At 39.7% G+C, this 14,202-nt stretch overlaps 1 protein-coding gene across 3 annotated transcripts in view; it reads left to right on the top strand.

Moving 5' to 3' along the window:
• The first annotated feature begins 6 nt into the window (after positions 1-6).
• The window catches only part of MAST2 (microtubule associated serine/threonine kinase 2), a 196,886-nt gene continuing 182,690 nt past the window's right edge, over positions 7-14,202 (top strand). For all 3 annotated transcript variants that reach the window (XM_029950007.1, XM_029950006.1, XM_029950009.1), the window contains exon 1: positions 7-269. In XM_029950007.1, the coding sequence (XP_029805867.1) occupies positions 84-269 (186 nt within the window). In that variant the 5' untranslated portion in view covers positions 7-83. The remainder of the gene's footprint in view (positions 270-14,202) is intronic.

The following is a 14,202-nucleotide window of genomic DNA, read 5'->3' as shown; positions in this document are numbered from 1 at the left end:
GTTGGCGCGGCAGCGCTGCGGCCCGGGGCCGTGCGGGGCCGGGACAGTTGCGGCGCTGACGCCCAAGGGGCCCAGCCACAGATATGAAGCGGAGCCGCTGCCGCGACCGACCGCAGCCGCCACCACTGGCTGCCCGCCGGGAGGATGGAGCTCAGCGGGTGGCGGAGCTGCCCCAACCCCAGCCCTTGCCGTCGCGCCGGCGAGCGCCTCCAGGGCGGCAGCTACGGGAGGAGCGGACCGGGCCCTCGGGGCCCGAGGTGAAGGAGCAGGTAAGGCGGGCCGGCGTCCGGGAGGGAAAGGATGGGGAGCGGGAGCCTGAATGGGAACGGTGGGGGAGGGGGAATCTCAGGCGGGAAGACTTGGGCTAGGGCATTTGAGGGGTGGGGACTGTGTTGTTCGGCCGGATTAAAGGAAGGTCTGGAGCGGCAGAAAAATGGGGAGTGGAAAAATGGAAGTCTTGGCCTGGGGTTGAATGGGAGGGAAATGGGGGAATAGGGTTTTGGAAAAATGGTCCTATGGGCGTTTGTAGTCCGGGATTCTGGATGCGAAGTAGACGCTGGAATGTGGCCTGGGGGTAAATGAACTGCAAAGAATAGGCTGGGGATACTGAGGAGTTAGCCAGAGAGTTAATTGTGCAAAGTAGGGAAAATCAATATGATATAGTAAATGTTATCGTATTTTCTAGAGGTAGTCTTGACAGTTGTAAAAACAGATGCCATTCCTAAGCGTTCTCTGATTTGGCCATCATTATATAGTATTGTGGAGTGTGCTCAGATATTTAAGATTCTCTTCGGTAACGACCTATTTACGAGAAAGAACTTTTTAAAACACCCGCATGTGTGCAATTCCAAATCCAGTGCTGGGAACAGTATTTATAGAGAGACAGGCTCTACCTTCCAGGAGTTTACCACTGAAAACACTTTCATAAAGCAGTGTAAAAGGATTCATGGACTTTCTGAATGGACAGGATGTGTTTGTATAATTTATTAATCAAGCATAGGTGTACTTAGAAATAGGGGATAAAGGTCAGTTTTATCAGGGAGAAGTTGCCACTAGTAGCTGTAGGAAATGCAGTGAAAGGAGAATATGTGATCCTTGACCTTGTGGGATTTGCAGAAAAATATTCTGTAGTAATGAACTCTAGTGTCAGAGCTCCTTTGCACAGCTGTCTTCCTCCTCTATTTGTTTTTCAAGGGAAAGCTTTTTGTTTTGTTTTGTTTTGTTTGTTTATTTACTTTTGAGAGAGGGAGAGGGAGACACAGAATCTGATGCAGGCTCCAGGCTCTGAGCTGTCAACAGCGAGCCCAACTTGGGGCTCCAACTCATGAGCCATGAGATCATGACCTGAGCTGGAGTCAGATGCTCAACCAACTTGAGCCACCCAGGTGCCCATCCCACCCCCTTTTAAAGTTTACTTATTGGGGCGCCTGGGTGGCTCAGCCGGTTAAGCCTCTGACTTCGGCTCAGGTCAGATCTCACGTTCGTGGGTTCAAGACCCGCATCAGGCTCTGTGCTGACTGCTAGCTCAGAGCCTGAAGCCTGCTTCCCGTTCTGTGTCTCCTTCTCTCTCTGCCCCTCCCCCTCTCATGCTCTGTCTCTCTCTGTATCAAAAATAAATAAAACTTGGGGCGCCTGGGTGGCTCAGTCGGTTGAGCGTCTGGCTTCAGCTTGGGTCATGATCTCACAGTTTGTGGGTTCGAGCCCTGCATCAGGCTCTGTGCTGACAGCTCAGAGCCTGGAGCCTGCTTCGGATTCTGTGTCCCCCTCTCTCTGACCCTCCACTGCTCACATTGTCTCTCTCTGTCTCTCAGAAATAAATAAAAAACATTTAAAAAATTAAAAAAACAAAAATAGATAAAACATTAAAAATTTTTTTTTAAGTTTACTTATTTATTTTGGGGGTGGGGTGGGGAGTGGTAGAGAGAGAGGGGGAGAGAAAATCCCAAGCATGGTCTGTGCTGTCAGTGCAGAGCCTGCTAAAGGCTCCATCTCACCACCTGTGATGTCATGACCTGAGCTGAAATCAAGAGTCGATGCTTAACCAACTGAGCCATCCAGGCGCCCCAAGGATTTAATAAATTAATCCATGTAAAACACTTACTAAAAGCATGATACTAAGAAGCTGTCATATTTTTAAGGAACATGCAAAGAATGTGTGAGTATAGAATTCATATTTTTTAGTGTTCTTGCCTGGCTTGAGAAAGAAATATAATAGAAAAAGATGTATCTTGACCTTTGATTTGTTTGCGTTATTGAACTGTTCTTTTACTTTGTTCAGTTTGAATAGGAGGCTTTAATTCGTGCATTTTTCCTTTTAGAGAAGCTTTTATGAATTTCTTTATTAAGTAACTGGCTCAGGAAATAATATAGTCTCCTTAGGTTTTAGAATGTAATTAAGGACAAATTCAGGCCAAGAAAACCGGATTTAAAAATTCTGTGATATTATTTTAATTGTACCAACTCTAATGTAACACTATTTCCCCAGGGTGAACCTGAGTAGCAGATGTACAAATTCTTTAACTCTTAATGTGTTGGGGATTAACAAGCCACATAGTTTCTCTGCCTATCTTTCAGTAAAACAAAGGTAATATAGTCTTGTCAGGCCTTCTAATTTGCTCAACTGTTTGAAGCTTTATGGAATGTTTTAAAAAGTGAGAGAAGATATAGTTGGTATTAATTTTTAAAAAGTCCTTAAGCTATTTCATCATTTTTAAAAAAGTTTATTTATTTATTTTGAGAGACAGGGAAGGGACAGAGATGAGCGAGGATAGAGAGAACTCTAAGCAGGCTCCGTGCTGTCAGTGCAGAACCTGATGTGGGGCTCAGACTCAGGAACTGGGATATTAATGACCTGAGCCAAAATCAAGAGTCGGACATTCAACTGACTGGCCACCAAGGCACCCCACTTAAGCTATTTCAAAGGTGTGACAGCAAGATAGTTTTGTTCAAGTGACCAAGAAACATCTGAGTCCTGATTTTGACAGTAAGAGCTACTAGTAACTCTCATGCTAGTAGTCTTTCATATTAGAGAACATTAGTTACTGTAACAGATATACTCAAAAGAATCCAGACTAATGGAGGCTCTACCATTTTATGCATATGACTTCTAACGTCTCCTAGAGTTGGTAGGTAGGGGAATCTTGTGGGAGGTTTTGATGGGCCTGGTCTGGAAATGGCTTAATTACATCCACCCATATTCCATTGTCAAAATTCAATCACAGGGGCATGCCTAACTGCTAGAGGGCTGGGAAATACCTAGTTGTGCCCAGGAGGAAGGTGAATCATGTTTAGTCAATAGCTATTCCCTGCTCCAGGCCTCAAACCACAATATAGTCCTCAACGAGAACTACTATGTAGAAATCCTCTTATTTTGGGTATAGACAGTCTAGAAGTGTAGTCTTTCATTTCTTGTAGGCCCAAAGAGTTTTGGGTAATAACCATTTTGAATGCAGGTAAAGACCTTTTTTCAGGAGCTTCTAGGAAATCTGGAAAAACTTGTTTTCTTCTGCCTCTGGCAGAACTAGTCACTGGCAACCCCCTTACTCTTCACTCTTGGTGGCTAGTGAAAGCTGTCCTCAGGCCTTTCTCACTTTGTCAGCCCAGCCATGTGGAAGAGGAAAAAACCCAGAAGGAAGCCAAAGGGATCCCAGAGAGGTGAATGGGTCTCAGCTCTCACTTTAATAGGCTCCTGGAAGGAAACATGGCCCTAGAGAGTCCACCTCCACGTGTACTTTGACTTTTTAAATTACAATAACATACACTTAACATAAGATTAGTGACATTTAGTACATTCAAATGCTGTGGAAGCATTACCGCTCTCTAGTTCCAGAACATTTTCATCATCCCAGAAGGAAATCTTCTACCTATTGAGTTAGTTACTCCCCCTTTCTTCCTTCCTCCTGTCTTTGGTAACCACTAATCTGTTTTCTGTTGCTATGGACTCTGGACACTTCATATGAATGGATTCATACAATATATGGCTTTTTATGTCTGGCTTCTTTCACTTAGCATAATATTTTTGAGATTTACCCATATAGTAGCATTATCAGTACCTTTTTTATGACTAAGTAATATTTCATTATATGGATGTACCACATTTTGTTTGTCATCAGTTGATGGGTATTTGGGTTGTTTTTACCTTTTGGTGATTGAGATGACTGCTATGAAACTACTATGAACATCTGTATATAAGTTTTTATTTGAAAGCCTGTTTTTCTAGTTTTTTTTGTTGTATGGACAGGAGTGGAATTGCTGGATCATATGGTAGTTTTATGTTTACGTTTAAGAGGAACTGCCAAACTGTTCACAGTGGCAGTACCATTTTTTAATTTTAATTTTAATTTTTTGTAAGGTTTATTTTAGAGAGAGAGAGAAAGTGGGGGAGAGTGGCTGGGGAGGGGGAGAGAGAGACAGAGAGAGAGACAGAGAGAGGGAGAGAATCTCAAGTAGGTTCCATGTTCAGTGTGGAGCCTGACAGGGGACTTGATCCCACAACCGTGGGATCTTGCCCTGAGCTGAAATCAAGATTAGATTCTCAACCGACTGATCTACCTAGGCACCTCTAGTGGTCCTATTTTAATATTGCTACCAGCAATGTACAAAGGTTCCAGTTTTACATGACCTTTTAACACTTTTTATCTTAGATTAAAAAAAAACTTAGCCATCCTTGTGGATGTAAGTGATCTCATTGTACTTAAAATTTTTTTTTTTTTAGCTTTTAAATTAAAAAATTAAAAAAAAAAATTTTAAGTAATCTTTACACCCAGATGGGTTCAAGTTCTTTGCCCATTTTTAAATTGGGTTGTTTGTTGTTGAGATGTAAGAGTTCTATATTTACTCTGGATACTGGAATATCTAGATTTCTGATATCTAGAGAATCTGTTATCTTATCAGATATGATTTACAGGTATTCTCTCCCATTTGGTAGTCTTTCACTTTTTTTTTTTTTTTTTTAAAGATTTTATCTTTGGGTTGCTTGGGTGGTTCAGTTGGTTGAGCTTCCGACTCAACTTGATTTTGGCTCAGGTCATGATCTCATGGTTGTGAGATGGAAGGAGCCCCGCATCAGGCTCTGCACTAACAGCTTGGAGCCTGCTTGGGATTCTGTCTCCCTCTCCCTCTGCTCTCTGTGTGCAATTGATGTCTGTCTCTCTCAAAAATCTTAAGTAATCTCTACACTCATTGTGGGGCTCGAACCCACAACTCTGAGATCAAGAGTTGTCTGCTCCACTGACTGAGCCAGCCAGGTGACCCTGTCTTTTACTTTCTTGATGGTGACCTTTGCACAAAACTTTAATTTTGATGACATATAGTTTACCTATTTTTTTTCTTTTGTTGCTTGTGATTTTGGTCACATCTAAGAAACTAGTGCCATAGCCAAGATCCCCATGAAGATTTATCTCTATGTTTTCTTCTAGGAGTTTATGGTTTTAGATCTTATATTTTGGTTTTTGATCTATTTTGAGCTATGTTTTTGTATATGGTGTTTGGTAAGGATCTAACTTCATTCTTTTGTATGTGGCTATTCAGTTCTAGCTATGCTTTGACTTAATTCCTGAGACTGATCCATTCAAGTGAGCCTAACCCATTTAGAACCTCACTCTTTTTGGGGTATGGTTGTGAACTTTTTTGGGTCAGTTATTCTCAGTCTTCAGGGCTAATGGAATTACTTTGAAGGCTTGTTAAAGCATGATGGCTGGGCCTGACACCCAGAATTTCTGATTGAGTAGGTCTGGGATAGGCCTGGGAATTTGCATTTCTAACAAGTTCCCAGGTGATGATGAAAGTGATGCTGCTGGTCTGGAGACCACACTTTTGAGAACCACAGCTTTACACAAAATAGAGTAAAAAGGTAATAAGTATTAGGGTTTTATTTTGCTTAGGTTTTGTATTCTTAACATGCTTTATGGAACATAGTAGATACTAAAATTTAAAATGTTCAATTTTGAGAGAGAGACAGAGACAGAGCATGAGTGGGGGAGGCGCAGAGAGAGAGGGAGACACAGAATCCAAAGCAGGCTCCAGGCTCTGAAAAGTCAGCGCAGAGTCCAACTCGGGGCTTGAACCCACAAACTATGTGATCATGACCTGAACTGAAGTCTGAAGCTTAACTGACTGAGCTACCCAGGCATTCTGCTTTAGATTTTAAAGGAGTAAAATGTTACATTTAAGGGAGTAAAATGTTACAGTTACTATTAGCATCCCTTCCCTTCCCTCTCCATTCCAGGAGGAAACCACTGTGTCAAAGGTGGTGTGTATTTAAATGCTGCATTTATTAATGCAGGAAGAAAAGCAATCCATTACTAAAGATATTTATCAGTAAGATGAAGCAGTATTTGTTTTCAACTTTTATATAAATTATGTATAAATTTTTTTTTTTTGGTTTATTTTTGAGAGAGGGAGAGAGAGAAAGAGAATGGGGGAGAGGCAGAGAGAGAGAGAAGGAAAGAGAGAATCCCAGACAGGCTCCATGCTGTCTGCACAGAACCAGACGTGGGGCTTGATCTCATGAAATGTGAGTTCATGACCTGAGCTAAAATCAAGATTTGGATGCTTAACCATCTAAGCCACCCAGAGGCCCCTGGTTGACTTTTTTTTTTTTTTTTGAGAATTATATGTAACATGGATTTAGCAGACTTTTTTGGTAAAGGAGAAGATAATAAATATTTTAGACTTTGTCATACTCTCTTTTCATAACTACTCATGTCTGTTGTAGCACGATAGCATATATATAATATGTAAATAAGTGAAATTGGCTATATTCCACTAAAACTTTATATTTAGACATTGAAATTGGGATTTCATGTAACTTTCATATTCTTCATATTGAGACTATTTCATGAAATAATGTTCTTTTGATTTGTTTTCCAGCCATTTACAAATGTAAAAACTACTTTTAGCTTTCCGGCTGGATGTAAACAGGCTACAGTTAGGATTTGGCCTGCCAGCTGAAGTTTGCCAACCTTGATCTATGTTAATACATTTAAATCAGTTTCATTAACTTTTTAAAAAGCTTATTTATATATTTTGAGAGAGAGAGAGACAGAGAGACAAAGAGACAGAAAGAACAAGCAGGAGAGGGGCAGAGAGAGAGAGGGAGAGAGAGAATTCCAAGCTAACCCCATGCTGTCAGCATGGATCCTGACGTGGGGCTTCATCTCATGAACTGTAAGATCATATCCTGAGCTGAAATCAAGAGTAAGATACTTAACCAACTGAGCCACCCAGGTGTGCCGGATCAGTTTCATTAATTTTTAAAGGCTATATAGCATTCCTTTGAATAAATGACACTTTATTCATTCTTATAATAACGGACCCTTAAGTTATTTCCATTTTCCCTGTTACAGGTCTACAGTAAATATCCTTGTACTTACCTCCTTCTGCACATGTACAGGGGTTTCTCTTGCTGGATAGTATGGCCAAATTGCTTTCCACAGTGATTATACCAATTTGAACTTTGACTAGTGATGTTTCTGTATGTCTTTGCCAACTCTTGGTGTTATCAGGTTATTACTTTTGGCAGTTTGTTAGGTGTGGATGACTTGTCAGTGTTTTAACTATATTTCCCTAATTGCTAGTGAATTATATTTACTATTTGGATTTTCTCTTATATTTATTATTTGAATTTATTGTCTTGTGACTTCCTTATCCATATAGTTTCTTGTTTTTCTTATGCACTCTTTCATTTTATTTTTCTTATTGTTATGAGTTCTTTATTAATGTAATTTAAATATAAAAGGAGAAAAAGCCTAATGTGGACTAGGTGTGAATTCTCTCAGTAGCTTAGTAGATTTGAATATGAAATGAGGATAAGAATCTCTGTTTTGGGGGCACCTGGGTGGCTCAGTTGGTTAAGCTTCTGACACTTGGTTTTGGCTCAGGTCATAATCTCATGGTTCAGAGTCTGAGCCTGACATTGGGCTCTGTGCCGACACAATAGTGTGCAGTCTGCTTTGGATTCTCCCCCACCCCTCTCTGTACTTTCTCTCAAAATAAATAAACTTAAAAGTTTAAAAAAATGTCTGTTTCGCAGTGTTGTTATTGTTGTTAAATCAAGATTTAGAATTTCTAGTTCGTATCACTAAATGTTTCTATGTTTTTTATTGTGCTTGTTTTTTGGTTACTGCTCTAACTTTATGTGTGGCACAATATTCCGTTACTTTTGTAGCAGGCCACTTCTTTTGATTTTTTTCTTCTTTCCTCTTTTTTTTTAAGCCTTTTTATTGTAAAATATAAGAAGTACAGAAAAGCAGTCAAAACAAATGTATAACTTAATGAATTATTATAAGATGAACACCCTTACAAACTATTACCCAGATCAAGAAAAACAGTTTTGCCCCCCATTCTAGAAATTCCTCTCCCTGTGTCCCATCTCAACCACAGCCCCACTTTCCCTCCGAAAGTAATCACTTGCATTCCCTCCAAAAGTAATTTACTTGGATTTCCTTGTAAGTTTGCATCTAAAGCATTACAATTTAGTCCTGCCCCTTTAAAAACAGGAGATAGTGGTGCCTGGGTGGCTTAGTCCACTGGGCATCGGACTTTTGATTTTGGCTCAGGTCATGATCTCACAGGTTTATGAGTTTGAGCTCCACTTTCAGCACAGAGTCTGTTTGGGACTCTCCCCCTCTCTCTGCCCCTCCCTTGCTTGTGTTCTCCCTCTCTCAAAATACATAAATAAACTTTAAAAACACTAGATATGTTTATTTTATTTTTAAAATTTTAATTATTTTTGAAATGTTTATTTTTTGAGAGAACAACAGAATACGAGCGAGGGAGGGCCAGAGAGAGAGGGAGACACAGAATTGGAAACAGGCTCCAGGCTCTGAGCTGTCAGCACAGAGCCCTACGCGGGGCTCAAACCCACAAACCGTGAGATCATAACTTGAGCCGAAGTCAGACGCTCAACTGCCCTTATTTTATTTTATTTTAATTAAAAACATTTTTTTAATGTTTTATTCATTTTTGATACGGAGAGAGACAGAGCATGAGAGGGGGAGGGGCAGAGAGAGAAGGAGACACAGAACCGGAAGCAGGCTCCAGGCTCTGAGCTAGCTGTTAGCACAGAGCCCGACGAGGGGCTCGAACCCACGAACATGAGATCTGACCTGAGCCGAAGCCGGAGACTTAACGGACTGAGCCACCCAGGCGCCCCTATTTTATTTTCTTAAAGTGTATCCATTTTGAGAGAGAGCAAGCATGCGTGCACATGCATGAGCCCGAACAGGAGAGGGGCACAGAGAGAGAATCCCAAGCAGGCTATCCACAGTCAGCATGGCGTCGGCTGTATCCCGGGAACGGTGAGATCATGGCCTGACTTGAAATCAAGAGTCTGACGCTTAACCGACTTAGCCACTCAGGTGCCCCAAAACTAGATAGGGTCTTAAATCTTTTTTAATCTGTAGCTTTCCCTTCCATGTCTTCCTTTTCCTTAAAATTTATATGTAGAAAAATCCCGAGGCATTTGACCTGTAGGGTTTCCTACTATATAACTATGATTCATTTAAAAATGTTTCCGTGTCCTTTGTATTTCCTGCAAATTGCATCTGGATACAGGGGCTTCATCCAGCCTCAGGTTTAATCCCTTTGGCAAGATTAGAGATGGTTGTAGGTCTCTCAGTAGGCGTTTAATATCTGCTGCTTGCTCTTTGATTTTAGCAGTTGTTGATGCTCAGGGCCAAGATTCAGTAATTGGGAGTTGCTAAAAGGTGATACAATTCTATCATTTTGTTTTCAGTTATTAACTGGAATAACATTTTAAGAAGATGCTTCCTCTCATCTACTATTTAGTTCCCAGTGGTATAGTACATTTAAGAAAGGTTTGATTCTTCCCTTTTAAATTTACCTGGTTTTTAAGATAATGAATTGGTTCCCTGCCATCTTTTATCCGTGTGGTTAGGCATTTAAACCACTTTTTAAAAGTTTATTTATTTATTTTTGGGAGAGGCTGAGAGCACAGTGGGGGAGGGGCAGAGAGAAGTGGACAGAGGATCTGAAGCAGGCTTCTGAGCCCAAGTCTGAGGCTTAACTGACTTAGCCACCCAGGTCAGGGATTTAAATGTACATTTGGGTTTCAGTCCATTTTGATGTGTTTTCTTGTACTAATTGCATCTCGGACTGTCCTCTTGTCTAGAAGCAAATTGGTTCCTTCGTCCTTTGGACCTGATCCTAATAATTTTGATAGTTTTCTTGCAATCTCATGTGTCAAACTGTTATGGGCTCATTTTCCACCTTAGACCTGAAATTAGCTCTTTTTTTTTTTTTTTAAGAACTCTTGGTTTCTTTTAATGGGAAATGGTATTTTAGAACAGTTGCAAACTAGATCTTGATACTCTTTGCTGTTACGTTGGTCATTGTTTCTAAGACTTGTCAGCGGATAGAGTTAAATACATAAACTACCTTGTCACTTACAGTGTATTTGCAAAGGACTATTGAGATTTTTTTTAAACTTAATGTTGTGTACATTATATCAGTATTTTCTCTCTTCCCTACTTGGAATCATTTTCCCAAAGACTCAGGGGGTGAAAGAATTAAGTATTGGAGAATGTCATCAAAAAGACTTTACTGCAGATGGACCTGGGCCCTGGGAGGCTCCTCACCCCTCCCCTATCCTTGGAGTGTAGGTTCTATTTGCCTTTCCTGCTAGAGGCTTCTTCCTTAGAGGCTTAAGGACATAACCTTAAGATAGTGATGTAGTGTTGAAAACACCTGCTTGGTATACAGGACTTCACCTAGTTAAGGCCACTTTATAAACCAAGATCTAGGGGGCAGGTGGAGGGATCTATTTGTCTTGCTGCTGCCCAAGACAGGCCTTGTTATGTAAGTTCCCTTTGGTTATTAATACTGCCACCTACCAACTTGGAGTGGCCTGCCTCATTTTTTTGTCTCTCCCTGCCCTCTGAATACAGGGGCCAGTTTCAGATTACACCCTGGAAGCCTCTGAGAGTGTTTTGAACCAACAATTAGAATATCCAGTAATTATTCATTTGCTTTGTCATATATAAATATATATCTCTAATGGCAATACTAATATACTACCATCAATAATGATTAATGAAAACTGTTAATTTTTTTTGTATATGCTATCTCCACCTTCCCCTTCCATCTTGTGGTTGAAAATGTTTATCTACATTTTCATTTATTCACTTTACAAGTAACTGCATCTTCAATGCTTATCACATGTTGGTATTGCTCTAAATATTTTGATTATGTAAATCTTGTTTTCTGGTAGATTCCTTAGGAAGGGCCTGTTGGAACAGTATTCTCTGAGTTATTTTATATTGGTAACAGTTTTCCTGTGCCCTTTACCTTGAAGGTTAGTTATCCTGGATATAAAATCCTTGGCTCACATTGTCTTTCCTTGAGTATCACATATGCGACTTGTTTTCCTTTCATGCATTGTTTTTCTGATTTTCTTTCATTTGTACACTTTGACCATATTTAAGAAGGGGATTTAAAGTTTACTACTAGGTCTAATGCTGGGCTTCCTCAGGCATGGTTTCTGTTAATTTATTTTGATTCTTTGAATGGCCATAATTTCTCATTTGTTTGTAGACCTTGTGATTTTTTTTTTTGTTGTTGTTGAAAAATGGACATTTGAATATTTGGAAATCACCTCCCCTTTCTCTAGAGTTTGTTGTCTTTAGGTTTTTGAAGGCTGTATTCATCCATTTTTCTAGTGGGTTTTCTTTGCATTTAATTTATTTTTGCAGAAATTGTATTCCTTGCTCTGTGTGTATTGAAGTCTTTGTTCCTTAGCTTGTGTTTTGATGGAGATTTCCTTGATTACCAGGAGCTAAACAAACAAACCTACCTCCTATAGGGTCTTTGTAGATGGACTTTGTGCTTAGCCAGACCTGTAGTGAGCCTAGGGATCAGCCTGAGATGAAAGCTTAGAGTCTTTTCAGGTCTTTCCTGAGCATGCATTTTGTGCTGGGCTTTCTATTTTTTTTAAATTTATTTAATCTCTACACTCAATGTGGGGCTTGAGCTTATAACCTGGAGATGAAAAGTTCTAAGCTCTTGTGACTGAGTGAGCCCCTACCTTGGACTTTCTAAATTACCCTGTATACAAAGGTATTTTTGATTGCGTGAATTTTCCAAAGAAATTCTCCCCTTTTCCTCCCAGGCTTCAGGCAGTCTGTTTTATGTCTCATATTTAATCTCTTGGTCCACGTGGCTATGGGTGGTTGGATCACCTTACAGTGTTTTTGAGCAAAGTTTTTCTACCTTGAGCAGATTCTGAGTTAAGTGAAATACAAGAATGCCTTGTGTCAGTCCTTCAGGTAGCCCCCAGATAAGTTAGAACAGCTGTTAACAATAATTTGCAAAAAAGATCTGTTCTGCTCCTTCTAGAACCAGGGACCAAGGTCCCGCATTGGGACCACCCCCAGATGTCTTCAGAGTACTGTAACATCAAGAAGTGGGTCTGCAAAGGAAAAATAAAAATGCCTCAAAGCTTTCCTACCATTTTTTAGTTGACTTCTTGATTCAGCATTCTTGACTGTAAACTTTTGACTGTTTCCAGAATTCTGACAAAGGTGGTTCTGATAGTTTCTGCTTTTTTTTAGTTGTTTCTGTGAGGAGATGTTAGCTTGCAGCTGTGGGGTTTTGTTTTGTTTTATTTTAGAGTGAGCATGCATGAGTAGGAAAGAGGGAGAGAGAGAAGACCAAATAGGTTTCATGTGCAGTGTGGAGCCCAGTGTGGGGCTTAATCCAACAATCCTGGGATCATGACCCAAGCTGAAATCAAGAGTCAGACACTCAACTGACTGAGTCACCTAGGCGCCCGTTTTGTTTGTTTTGTTTGTGATTTTTTTTTTTTTGGCTGACGTTACCTCATTTGATTTTTAATTTTTGTTTCCCTAATGATAAATGGTGTTGATAATTGTTTTGTATATTCTTTTGCCATAGTTGCCTCTTGTTTGTTGATGTGTCTGTTCAGTCTTTTGCTCATTTTTTAATTGGCTTGTGTGTTTTCTTATTGTGTAAGATCTTTCTGTATAGTAAATGCCAGTCCTTTCTCACATATGTTTTGCAAATAATTTTTCCATCTGTGTGATTTGTTTTCATTTTTTTAACAGTATCTTGAAGAGGAGTAGTTTTTAAATTTGAAGTCCACTGTATAAATTTGTTCTTTTTAAACTTGTGTTTTCTATCTTATCTAAGAACTCTAACTAAAACTTAGAAAAATTTAATCTGAAGTTTTATAGTTTTAGGTTTTACAGTTTGATTCCTGATCCATTTAGAGTTAATTTTTGTCTGTGTTTGATATGCTTGGGGTATGGGTCAAAGTTCATTATAGATAAATAGATAGATAATCAAGCAAAGATTGAGGATGGACTTTGATTAGTGTGGCACTTGGATTTGACTCTTGGTAGGAAGAATCTGCCACAAGGTATAGAATTCTCTTCACCTACTGGATTACTAGTCATTTGGGATAAGACAACTCCTAATGAGAGTTAATCTAAGTTTTTAGTCTGCTACACATGTTTTTAGTTGTGTAGACTCCAGTTTTTCAGCTGTGAATCCTTTCCTTTGAGTCCTTGTATAATAGCATAGTACAGTGTAAGCACAACACTAGCTTTGTGGGTAAAGTTAGTGTGAGATTTGCTTTGGTATTATGGAGGAGGGAGATGGTTCTGAGCCAAGAGAGAGAAGTCTCTGTGAGGACTCCCTGGGCAATAGGCAAAATGGGCACAGTTGGTTCTCTTAATTAAAAGAGAAAGCAATAAGCTCCTAGAGTTGGAAAGAAAATGTGGAGATTCTGTGGTTAGGCAATTTTTTTTTGACAGTTGAACTTTACCTAGCATATGTTAGATATGTTATTGTTATAATATTATAATAAATAAATATAGGTTATGTGTAATTTGTGGGATGCTTGCTATAATTCTGCCTTTTAAAAATTTCACGGAAGAATGTTGTGATACAGGTGAATTGACTTTATTGTAGCATCTACCAAGAACCTGCTTTCATTTAATTAAAGTGGTTGCCAACTTGAGTACTTTATTTAAATTTCAAGTAGTTTGTGATACAGTCTTCACAACTGATGGGTTTATTGGTGTGTTGGTGGGATCATGTTGAAAGTTTTTGACCTAGTCTGGTAGTTCTCAAACTTTCATGTGCTTCAGAATCACCTGGAGGGCTTGCTAAAACACAGATTGCTGGTCCCCTCTGTCAGAATTTCTGATTCAGTAGATCTGA

Source organism: Suricata suricatta, chromosome 8, assembly GCF_006229205.1.
Source record: "Suricata suricatta isolate VVHF042 chromosome 8, meerkat_22Aug2017_6uvM2_HiC, whole genome shotgun sequence".
In the NCBI taxonomy this organism is placed as follows: domain Eukaryota; kingdom Metazoa; phylum Chordata; class Mammalia; order Carnivora; family Herpestidae; genus Suricata; species Suricata suricatta.
Note: the sequence above shows the minus strand (reverse complement) of the source record. Positions and strands in the feature narration are given on the sequence as shown.